Here is a 13,017-nt window from a genome sequence, read left to right on the forward strand (position 1 = left end):
CTGACTGCTTAAATGGGACCTGTCACCTTTAAAATAATTCCAAATCCTATTTTATGATGTTAGACAAGCAAAATAAACTTCACTTACACTATATAAATTATTTCAGTCTTGTTTCTTTTGGTCTTGGAAATCACAATCACATCAAGCAGGCAGCAGCCATTTTGTGAACACAATTCTTGTTTATGAGCCAAAATGGGGCACCTGATGCCCATCCCACGCACAGACTACAAAATTAGATGTTGAAGACAAAGGGAATTGCAGTGACATTTAGGAAGTGCAGAATGGAAAGGGGAAGTAATTGCCTGCCCTGCCCCTATGCCTTAGGCATAGAGGCGGGGCAGGCAATATATGACAGCTGAGTGTTTTAAGAAAGTTTATAACTGATATGAATGTTTTCATAATAAAAAAAAAGAAATTGGGTTTCATGTTTAATTTTAAAAGGACTTTAAAAAAAAAGAAATTGGGTTTCATGTTTTAATTTTAAAAGGACTTTATTGTACAGCTTTGTATATTTGGGAGACAGGTCCCCTTTAAGAATAAAACATAAAATGGAATGTTCTCTAATTATATTTGGATTCTTAGTATTGGTTAACAGAAAATTCTGCTCGCAGTACATGTTTATATAAAACATATGTGTAATGAGGATGGGACCACATATAACAAGCAAGTAATTAATCTTCTATATTCATTGTTTCCAGTTGAACAAAGACTCCTAAAGGATCACTGTCATTTAAAGGGCTTAGAAAAGGAAGGTACAAAAAGAAGGAAAGTGAAATGTGTTTTGCAGGTGAAACATTGGTGCCCCACCTTAGAGAACAAGATGTTCAAATTAAGTCACCTTACATATAGGCGATTATCATATGGTGCAAACATGAAAGATCCGAATATCATGCAGTTCAATAATTGGCAGTCTCAGTCATTCTAGGAAGCAATAGTTCTGCTTAAAACAACTCATCAACATTATAATTATCATATTCATTTTTATACTAATATATATTAGCATTGAAAATTTAACCAAACATAGATAGAGATCCCACTGGCAAACCATGTTACTGTATATACTCGAGTATAAGCCGAGTTTTTCAGCATCCAAAATGTGCTGAAAAAGTCTACCTCGGCTTATACTCGAGTCAGCGGGCAGTAGCTGAGATTGCAGTCACTTTTAATCATTCCTATACCAACAGTTCGCTTGGGGAGAGACTGCAATATCACACAGCGCCCTCTGTTGGTTATATGAAAAGAATAACAGTGACTGCAATATCACACAGCGCCCTCTGTCGGTTATATGAAAGAATAACAGTGACTGCAATATCACACAGCGCCATCTGTTGGTTATATGAAAGAATAACTGTGACTGCAATATCACACAGCGCCATCTGTTGGTTATATGAAAGAATAACAGTGACTGCAATATCACACAGCACCCTCTGTTGGTTATATGAAGGATTAACAGTGACTGCAATATCACACAGCGCTCTCTGTTGGTTATATGAAGGATTAACAGTGATGGCAATATCACACAGCGCCCTCTGTTGGTTATACGAAAGATTAACAGTGATGGCAATATCACACAGCACCCTCTGCACATGGTAGTGGGACAGTGAGACAATGCACACAGTAATCCATTTGGCAATTCTCTGTCACCATCAACTTTGCAAAGAAGTCTGGTTGATCGTTGGGGGGGGTCACTTTGGTGGAATGTGCGCTGCTGGGAGACAGGGTTGTAGTTGTGTCTAGGCTTTTACTCGAGTCAATAAGTTTTCCCAGTTTTCGTAGGTAAAATTAGGTACCTCGGCTTATACTCGGGTCGGCTTATACTCAAGTATATACGGTAACTTTTAAAATTTATGGTGTGTATTTTGCTCTGTGGGAGCTTCATTTGGATGCATATTGCTGCATTTATTAATCTATCCTCTGTCTCTGTTCATAGTCTAAACATATACTTGAACCCCATAAATAAAATACAAATTACACATGGATCCTACATATACAGTTTATGAGTGAAGCCCCAAACCACAAGACACAATGCCTTTGAATCCATCCCCTAAATTAGGTGTATGTTATAACTTTATTTGTAAAGCGCTGTTAAAAGACATGTAAAGCCTACATTTTCCTACCATGTATTGTATATAAGTTGGGCATATCTTCCCCACCCAAGCCACATCATTTGCACTGCATGTACCTCCTCAAACAAATAGCAGCTTTCATCCGGCGGCCATTTTTCCTCTGACACATCACCAGTAACATTGACATGTACAAACGGGACATGTATGCTGTAAAGTTCATGCAATGCAGAATGCAAGTTTACACAGGCACAACATAATAAAAAGTTCTGCTGGGGTTGAGTACTGCAATGTTTGAGCTCAGGAGTAGGGATGGGCAAATTTGACCCGTTTAGTTTTGCAAAAAATTTTTGACGCACGTCTTTTTTTTTTTTGTCGCACAACGCCATACAAGTCTATGAGCGTCATTTCCGCAGCGAAACCAGGTGAAGAGGTGGTTAGGAGAAAAAAAAATCAGACAGCTAGCGTTTCTATGGGATACAGCAATGATTTCTCTTCATTGGCTGTTAGACTGGAGGGTGTGTTTAACAATCTGAACTGAGCATGCTCATTAGCCAACAGCCAAAGTAAATTCCTGAGGAGAAGTAGAAAAGTGAAGAGCTTTGAATATTTGCAGAAGGATTTTCTATGCTATTCTTTGCTTAACAGGCAGTCATGCTAAGGATTTTAATTGGGGTTGAACAGGGTCCCTCTTATGCAGGAAGATCCTAGTAGCAGAGTTGAAGATTGATTGGAGGGAAGAGAGATGGGAGTCAGGAAGACAGGTTAGTAGGATATTGCAATATTATAAACGGGATAGTATAACAACATGTATTAGTGACTATGAAGATTTTCATTCATCCATGTCATGGTATATCTAATATAAGTAATTAGAAAACAACTGGACTTGCTGAGTAATTATTGAAGATGTTTCACTACTCATCTAAGCAGCTTCTTCAGTTCAACTGACTGGTATGGGAAGTTCTCGCATATAGACTCTTCGACTAATCCAATCACAATGGCACATTGTAACTCTTCAGAGAGTATGGTAGCGTATGGCTGCCAAGACTAGGCCTTTGTCAAAACAGCGACAACCAAGCCAAACAGGAACACCAATAAAAATAACCGCCCAAAGACAAATAGTAGGCGAAACATAGTCATCCCATATGTAGCTGGAGTGTCAGAGAAACTCAGGAGGATTTTCAAAAAACACCACGTCCATGTGTTTTTCAAACTTAGCAACACACTGAGACAAAAACTGGTACATCCAAAGGATCCAACACCAAAAGAAAAACAAAGCAATGTGGTATATGGAGTGCAGTGTAGTGAGGAGAGCACTGATCTATACATTGGGGAGACAAAACAACTGCTCACCAAGCGAATGGCTCAACATAGGAGGGTGAACTCTACAGGACAAGATCCAGCTGTCTTTCTACATCAAAAAGACAAGGGACACTCCTTTGAAGATAGCAAGGTCCAAATCTTGGATAAAGAAGATCGCTCTTTTGAACGAGGTTTGAACGAGGCGTGAAAGAGGAGATTCGTGTCAAGGTGAAGAAACCATCCCTGAACAGAGGCGAGGGCCTTCAACACCACCTGTCTGCTACATACAATGCTGTTCTAACATCTGTACCCCGGCGGATTCAGAACACTTCACACATCCATTCATGCAACTCTCACAAGTAACACCTGTATCTAGGAGTCACATGACACATTGGATAATCCTATCACAGTAACTACACAGAATCAACACCTCTGTGAGTTTCAGATGTCACCTCTCTGAAGAGTTACAATGTGCCATTGTGATTGGATTAGCCCCTATGTACTGTATTAGTAAAATATCCTTATTTCTCAACAGGGCACTGCTGGCAAGTAAGCTCCAAAATATTTGCCACTTCTTGTAGAGACTGAAGCAAACAGACAGAACAATGTTAACAGAGCCAAACATTTTTAAATTGTCAAAGCTTAAAAATCACATTATTGTTTTTAATGATCAACATTACAGGTCTCCATTGTTACAGAATCCTCCTGTTTCATATTAAGAACACAGTAAGCATTCATAGATATAAAGTGAAATATGGGAATGGGGTCAGTGTTATGTGTATCATGCTGTGAATAGTAGCAATTAACACCATGACAGTTTTTGATGAGCATAACAGAAATATCCCATCAATGAAAAGCTTAATAGAGCAAGTCGTTTGGGGATCAAACAAGCTATTTGCTTTAGTGGGAAATATATTCATTCCATGTTACCTTGATTTTTTTTCTTTGCTTTGTGCTCCGTCTTATAACATTAAAGTATTTTATTCCCAAGCAACATGATCCTGAGGTGTAACCTCAGGCTTTTCTAAGTAGATAATCCTCTTCTGCCAAAACATGGTGAATAAGAACTTTTAGTCTGTCTCTACTGAACGTGAGGACATTTACTTTAACTCGCTTCCCTATTCCTTTAGCTATTTTTCTTCCTTTTAAATCTCATGTGCCTCTGTGTCAGTACAAACTTGCACAATCATTACAGAGACAATTGTTATAAAGCTGCGAGAAGACATTCAGTCATTCATCTCCTATTAGTATTTAATACTGTTTCAATTTTAAAATTAATAATACTTTCAGCATTCCAGGCTGAACTGGATATAATATAGGTTTTGCTTCACATAACTATTTTCAAAAAGATAAGAAAATATATTAATGACTGAAGGCCCAGGTCAATGTTTCCTCTAACCCATGCATTTACTAAAATGTACACAAGTGTTGACTATAATTCTCTTTTTCGCCCAAAAATGATTTCAACAAACTCTGCAAAGGGGTTAATATACCCAAATAAGTCAATGTTTTCCCATGAAATTCTCTGGGCCACACCACAATGTGTTGTGGGTGCTAGCGTCTAATTTTCTACATGGCTTAGAGGTACACATGAAGGCCAATCAGGGCCGGATTACCCACTAGGCGCCCTAGGCGGCTGCCTAGGGCCCGCCTAGCTCTAGGGGGCCCGGGCCGGGAAAAAAATACCTCTAAAAACTTCCGGGTCCGGGCCCCCCACAGTTGTGCTGTTGTCAGTCACCTGTCAGTCTGTCGCCGCTGATCTCGGCGTGCGCGCTGCCGTCACGGCGCGCCTGCGCCCAGACGTCACGGCGCGCCTGCGCGCTGAAGTCACGGCGCGCCTGCGCGCTGACGTCACGGCGCGCCTGCGCGCTGACATCATGGCGCACATTATAAAAGCTCGGTTGTGCGCAGTGAGCGTTCAGTTGGCGCATAAAGTTTAGACTGGAGGAGCTCTCTTACACACTGTGTGACTGATTTGCCACAAATCCTTGCAGGTTGCGGCCTAACTAATTGTTTATCTGCTGGTCCGTCTGCCTGTGCAGCAAACAGTGCCTGCTGGCTGCCTGCAGCCCGAATTGTTTTTTTTAAATTGCGGCTTGCCTAATATATTTTTGAAGACTACTGGTCTGGGACTGTCCGACTGTCTGCTGGCTTGGCTTGTGAGGGAGGGAGGGAAGAGGAAGGGGGCAGTTACTAGGCCAGGCTGGCAGGCTGTTTTCTAATTTCTAGCCATTTGAACGTGATCTTGGGCTGGGCATCTGGCTTCTGGCGCTAGGGGGGAAATTGAAAGTGGAACTGTTCAACTGATTCTGCAGTGAGTGAGGGGGCAGAGACAGAACTGAGAAAAAAAACCTAGAAAAAAACAAAAAAAAATAAAAACTACAAAAAAACACCAAAAAAAACTACAAAACAAAAATACAAAAAAAATTTGGGGGCAAAATAATTTGTAAAGGGGCTGTGACTGGCTTGTGAGGGGGAGGAGGGGGCAGGCTGTGCTGCAGCAATTTGAAACTAACAGTGTGACTGTGATCTGGGGGTCAAAATATTTCAAAAGTGTCTGTGGGGCAGTGGAACTGTTCAACTGATTCTGCAGTGAGTGAGGGGGCAGACAGAACTGAGAAAAAAAAACTAGAAAAAAACTAAAAAAAATAAAAACTACAAAAAACACCAAAAAAACTACAAAACAAAAATACAAAAAAAAATTGGGGGGCAAAATAATTTGTAAAGAGTCTGTGGGAGTGGGGCTGTGACTGGCTTGTGGGGTGGAGGAGGGGCAGGCTGTGCTGCAGCCATTTGGAAGTAACAGTGTGATCTGGGGGTAAAAATAATTCAAAAGGGTCTGTGGGGCAGTGGTGGAACTGTTCAACTGATTCTGCAGTGAGTGAGGGGGCAATCAGAACTGAGAAAAAAAACCTAGAAAAAAACTAAAAACTACAGAAAAAAACGAAATTTTTTTTTAAAAAACAAAAATACAAAATATCGGTGTGTAAAATAATTTGAGAAGGGTCTCTGAAAGTGGGACTGTCTGACTGGCTCTGAAAGGAGTGAGGGAGGGGACCCGGCAGCCATGCAGGTTGCAAGACCAACCAAAGCTACAACTGAGCTGAGTGCAAATTAATAATTCTATTCTGGTATAAAATCATCTAGTCTCCTCATCTAGCTCCAAGACAGTTATAATATTCTAGTCTTCTCATTTGGTTGCAAAACGGGTAGAATATTCTAGTCTCATCTGGCTGCAAAACAGTTCTAATACCATAGTCTGGTTGCAAAACAGTTCTAATATTCTAGCCTAATCTGGCTGGTGGCTGCAAAACAGTTCTAATACCCTAGTTTCCTTGTCTGGTTGCAAAACAGTTCTAATATTCTAGTCTCATCTGGCTACAAAACAGTTCTAATATTCTAGTTCTAGCCTAATCTGGCTGGTGGCTGCAAAACAGTTCTAATACCCTAGTTTTCTTGTCTGGTTGCAAAACAGTTCTAATATTCTAGTCTCATCTGGCTGCAAAACAGTTCTAATACCATAGTCTGGTTGCAAAACAGTTCTAATATTCTAGCCTAATCTGGCTGGTGGCTGCAAAACAGTTCTAATACCCTAGTTTCCTTGTCTGGTTGCAAAACAGTTCTAATATTCTAGTCTCATCTGGCTACAAAACAGTTCTAATATTCTAGTTCTAGCCTAATCTGGCTGGTGGCTGCAAAACAGTTCTAATACCCTAGTTTTCTTGTCTGGTTGCAAAACAGTTCTAATATTCTAGTCTCATCTGGCTGCAAAACAGTTCTAATATTCTAGCCTAATCTGGCTGGTTGCTGCAAAACAGTTCTAATAACCTAGTCTTCTCGTCTGGTTGCAAAACAGTTTTAATATTCTAGCCTCGTCTGGCTGAAAAACAGTTCTAGTCTTCTCGTCTGGTTGCAAAACAGTTCTAATATTCTAGTCTAATCTGGTTGGTGGCTGCAAAATAGTTCTAATACTCATCTCATCTGGCTGCAGAAGAATTCTAAGGGTTGTCTAGGGTTTCCAGTTATAAACAGGGTTGTAAAAAGACAATAGAAGGTATGTCGAAGAATCTGTATAGGCATGCCTCAGGGGCTGCTAAAAGGAGAAAGAAAAATAAAGAGCAAAAAGAGACAGTAAAACAAAAGACGTATATGCAATCTTTTTTAGTACCAAAGCATCAGCTTGTTCAGACTGATGGTGATGAACAAGGAACAAGTTTCACCACAAGTATAGATAGTACTGCAGCGCATCCTAATGCTACAAATACATATGCTGTCTCTATCTCCAATTTGGAGCAAGGAGTAATTCCTTCTGCTCATCATAAATCCAGCAAAAGCCGTGTAGATTCTAATACACCTCAGCCTGATGAACAAGGAACAAGTTGCTCCATAAGTCAAGTTGCTGACACTGATCAAACTATAGTAAGCCGTGCATTACATCCTAATGATGATGATGAAGTCGTCATCCAGTCATCCAGTCATGCTGTTTGTACTATAATCACCAAAAGCACTAGAGATACAGAAGTAGCTACTATGGTGCAAAGCCCATTGACCATGGACTATGAAGAAACTGGAGATTATGCCCCAGTTTCCCAATCCCAGCAGTCCATATCTGCTATACCAGAAATTACAACAACTTCAAATGCTATCAAAAATATCATTAAGAGTTACTCTAATGATCCTGCTGAGTGGGGAAGTAACATTTCTGAAGATTTGCGTGAATATTTTTCTAAGAATCAAATTCAAAATAAGTATGTGGACTACTCTGCATCTAAAAGAACATATACTGATATTACAAGGTATCTGACTAAAGAACTATTCATACGGAAAAGAAATAATGCTGAATGTATTACTCGTGATTGGATGATCTACTCACCCTCAACAGGAACTATATTCTGTGTGCCGTGTAAACTTTATAGTAGTTTGTCTCATGCCCTTGCAACATCGGGCTTTAATGACTGGAAAAATGCTGCTGCAAGATTAAGGGAGCATGAGAATTCACCTGATCATCGCAAGTGTGTTTTCATATTCACAGACAGGGCAAACCCTGAATGCCGAATAGACCGCGCTCTTATTGAACAAGAAGTTCATGAACAGAAGTACTGGCGGGAAGTTTTAAGAAGGGTTGTCGATGTTGTAAAGTTCCTTGGTGAACGTGGCTTACCATTCAGGGGAACTGATGAGCTATTTGGATCCCCACAGAATGGGGCATTTCTGGGAATACTAGAGCTTATTGCTAAATATGACCCATTTCTTGAGCAGCATATAAAGAAGTATGGTGGGTCAGGCAGAGGGGTAAGCAACTACATGTCATCTACCATAGTAGAGGAGTTCATCGAGTTAATGGGAAATAAAGTTGCTCAAGTAATAGTGCAAGAGCTATACACTGCCAAATATTTTTCTTTAATTGTAGATTCCACACCAGATCTCAGTCATGTTGATCAGCTAGCAATTGTACTACGTTATGTTAACAAAGATGGGCCTGTGGAACGGTTACTGGGGTTTGTTCCAATCTATTCTCATACAGGAGAACATCTTGAAAATACTGTGTTGTCATTCCTGGCTGTATTGAAAATTAATATTCAGGATTGCAGAGGCCAAAGCTACGATAACGCTAGCAATATGTCTGGCAGATACAATGGATTGCAAGCTAGAATTCGTGCAATCAATCAGTTGGCATATTATGTGCCTTGTTCTGCACATTCACTGAATTTGGTTGGAACATGTGCTGCAGAATCCTGTCTTAAAGCAGCTACATTTTTTAATCTATTGGAGTGCATCTATGTTTTTTTTTCTTCATCCACTCATCGATGGAACATTCTTAAAAATGAGCTTTGCAAAGCTCCTGGAAATCTTTCTGTAAAAGGTCTGTCTGGCACAAGATGGGCTGCTCGTTCTGATGCTACTAAAGCACTGAGAATCGGTTTTCAGTATGTGAAAAATGCTCTCAGAGAATTAGAGTCGTCTGATCACCAAGTAAGAGTCCAACATGAGGCAAAGTCCTTATTGGGAAAACTCAACCACTTTGAAACCGCCATTCTTCTTGTGGTGTGGGGGAAACATCTTAGAAAGGCTAAATGCGACTAGTAAAACTTTACAAAACACCAAAATCTGTCTTTCAGAAGTAGTCATACTTTATAACTCATTGATTGCATATGTGCAAATAATTAGGGATTCATTTGACACATATGAACTAGAAGCTAAAAAGCTAACTAGAGACCATACATATGCAGGAGAAGGAAAACGGCTTAAAAAACGCAAAACATTTGCTGATGAATCACCATTTGATGATGTTAACCAACATATGTCAGCAAGAAACAAATTTATCACTGAAACATTCTATGTATTAACAGATTCTCTTATTGCAGAGCTTAAAAGAAGGAATCAGTGCTATGAATGCTTGAATAACCGTTTTGATATTTTTAATACAAACTTGCCAATATCAGATTTACGCAGCTCTGCAGACAAATTGCAAAAAAACTACCCAGAGGATCTCGAAGACTGTTTTACAGAAGAATTTTTACAATTTTCTGCATTGATACCCCAGGAATCCATGGTGTGCCCAATGGCAATGAGGCAATATATAATTGCCAGGGACTTGCAAAAAACATTTCCAAATACTGAAACCTTGCTACGTATGTTTTTATGCATGTCTGTAACCAATGCCAGTGGAGAAAGATCATTTTCCTGTTTGAAAAGGATAAAAAATGAAAGAAGAACTACCATGGGCCAAGAAAGGTTATCAGCCCTTTCTTTGCTAGCTGTGGAATCCGCTTTAGTCAGACAACTTGACTTTGATGACATTGTGGATTCTTTTGCTAAGCAAAAAGTACGTAAAGTTAATTTGTAATTGTTAGCTGCTCAGCAAACAGTACAAGGCTTGGTACACAAGTCATGAAATCCCTTCACCAGCTTCTTTATTTCTAAATGTTGAAATTCTAATTCATTGTCTCATATGGCTGCAAAATATTTCTAAAACCCTACTCACCTGATATGGCTGCAAAAAAATGTACCCTAGTCTACTCATCTGGCTGTAAGAATTATTTTAAATCATTAAAAGCTACATCATAATTTGTTATTATATTGGGGAGACTTACCCTGTTTTAAAATGTGTGTGAATATTGTTTTACAAATCTAGTTCAAAATATGTATTTGTATGTAAAACAATCATATACTGATATTACAAGTTATATGACTAAAGAACTAAGGAAAATAAATAATGATGAATAGACCATGCTCTTTTTTGAACAACCAGTTCATGAAAAGAAATCTGTCTGCAAAACAATTCTAATATTCTCGTCTTCTCATCTGACTGCAAAACAATTCTAATATTCTCGTCTTCTCATCTGACTGCAAAACAATTCTAATATTCTCATCTTTTCATCTGGCTGCAAAAGACTTCTAATACTAATACTCTAGTCTTCCCAATTAGCTGCAACATTTCTAATAGTCTAGTTGTCTCATCTGGCTGCAGATTAATTTTTATGCAAATTTGGAACAAGTCTTTAATGCAACTGATTCCCAATTCCTGACATAATTCTTAGAGTTCATTAATCTAAGTGCACAAAGTCTAATTCTAATACCCTAATCTTTTCATCTCGCTACAAAAGAAATATTTTACCCTAGTCTTCTCACCTGACTGCAAAACCATGCTCTTCTTTGAACAACTAGCTCATGAAAGAAATCTGCTTGGATTGTCAGTGTTGTAAAGTTCCTTAGGCTACCATTCAGGGGAACTGATAAGCTATTTGGATCACCACAGAATGGGAGATTTCAGTGAGTACCAGAGCTTCATGCTAAAAATGATCCATTTCTTGAGCAGCATATAAAAGACGTATGGTGAGTAAGACTGAGGGGTAAGCAACTACGTCATCTTCCATAGTAGAGGAGTTCATAGAGCTAATGAAAATGATTCTAAAACTCTAATCATCTCATCTGGCTGCAAAATAATTCTTATACTCAAGTCTTCTCATCTGACTGCAAAAGAAGTCTAATACTCTAGTCTTCTTATCTGGCTGCAGAAAAATTCTAATACCCTAGTGTCTCATCTAGCTGCAAAACAATTCTAATATTCTACTCTTCTCATCCGACTGCAGAATAATTCTAATATCCTAGTCTCATCTGACTGCAAAACAATTCTAATATCCTAATCTTCTCATCTAGCTACAAAAGAATTATTTTACCCTAGTCTTCTCATCTGGCTGCAAAACAATTCTAATATTCTCATCTCTTCATCTGGCTGCAAAACACTTCTAATACTAATACTCTAGTCTTCCCAATTAGCTGCAACATTTCTAATAGTCTAGTTGTCTCATCTGGCTGCAGATTAATTTTTATGCAAATGTGGAACAAGTCTTTAATGCAACTGATTCCCAATTCCTGACATAATTCTTGTTAGAATTCATTAATCTAAGTTCACAAAGTCATTAAAAGCTAACTAATAATTTATTATTGGTTATTATATTTGGGAAGCTTACCCTGTTTTACAATGTTTCTTATTATCTGTGGCTCAAGTGTTTTTGTAACTGTGGCTATATTTTCATCATATTGCTGCTATTTCTGCAATAATAATGGCAGTATTTCATATTTATTTTATGGGCATACTTTTTGTGTTCAGTACTGGACATGCTGCTTTTTGTTAGCTAATTAAATTTATAAATTAACCCTTGGTCTGACTTTGAGTATGAAGAAGTAAATGCTGTGTAGGTTTGTCTATTACAACCTTATTATTTTATTTGAGTAGCACTCTATTAAAGAATAGGAATGGATAAACAACAATCAATTGATGTCTTTTCTGAAGAAATAGGTTAATGCAGAGTGTATTCTTAAGACAATGAACAGAAGGAATACCTTCTGTCAGATTGCCAACAGTGTTACTACTGAACTTTTAAAAGAACTGTCATAATAAAGGTGCGCTAGTATAGCAGTGCTTCTTTTGTAACTGTAACTTTAGGTGGTTCGAGATGGGGGGGCCCCAGAAGCACTACCTTGCCTAGGGCCCTGTTTAGTCTTAATCCGGCTCTGAGGCCAATTTATCAAATTTTTTAGAAAATTTGGAATATATTTGATCAAACTTTTTTCTCTTGATTGCTAGGAAATTTGTGAAAAAAATGTAACCCAAAAACATGCAGAAAAAAAATCCATCACTAAGAAAATTACATAATTCCATTCATATTTACAAATGCAATTGTGTTAAAAAAACAAGAAAAATAAAATAGCTTGAACATTTGAAATCCACCTTCTTATTGACCTATACAGAAGCTTGGCAGGTTTTAGATGTTTTTTAAATGCAAATTTTATTTTATATGTCTTGAAAATAAAACTAAAAATTCAAATTTGTGTTTTTGTGCACAAGGAAAGCTCAATATTCCATTTTAATAAATAGGCTCATGAATGTGACATAGGCCAAATGCAAAGTGCATGGCTAAAAGCATTCCAGCTACTATATAACTAGATTTGGTAAGGCCATTTCGCTTAATTTTTTTACATTTCAGGCAGATTTTCATAAGCAGATGAGGATGTGAAAAGGGGTTTATTTTTTTTTGTCTCTTTTATCTGTATGTTTGAAAAAATGATTAAAAACACAATAGTATATTTCTCTTTAACCTGCATGTTTGAAAAATACATAAAAACACTATTTTAAGGAGGGGAGTTT

The 13,017-nt window shown here is 38.2% G+C and overlaps 2 protein-coding genes across 2 annotated transcripts; both read left to right on the forward strand.

Moving 5' to 3' along the window:
• Window positions 1–7,102: 7,102 nt before the first annotated feature.
• LOC121398300 (zinc finger MYM-type protein 1-like) lies at window positions 7,103–9,419 on the forward strand (the record flags this gene model as incomplete). The annotated part of the gene is made up of 1 exon (XM_041577361.1): window positions 7,103–9,419. A coding segment is annotated over exon 1 (1,998 nt), but the record flags the coding sequence as incomplete, so codon positions are not given.
• Window positions 9,420–9,421: 2 nt separating this feature from the next.
• Window positions 9,422–11,036, forward strand: LOC121399263 (zinc finger MYM-type protein 1-like). Its single transcript, XM_041579367.1, has one exon. It carries the CDS (start codon window positions 9,667–9,669, stop codon window positions 10,210–10,212), a length of 546 nt encoding a protein of 181 aa, XP_041435301.1. The 5' UTR covers window positions 9,422–9,666; the 3' UTR covers window positions 10,213–11,036.
• The last annotated feature ends 1,981 nt before the right edge of the window (window positions 11,037–13,017 follow it).

Source organism: Xenopus laevis, chromosome 1S (genome assembly GCF_017654675.1).
Source record: "Xenopus laevis strain J_2021 chromosome 1S, Xenopus_laevis_v10.1, whole genome shotgun sequence".
In the NCBI taxonomy this organism is placed as follows: Eukaryota; Metazoa; Chordata; class Amphibia; order Anura; family Pipidae; genus Xenopus; species Xenopus laevis.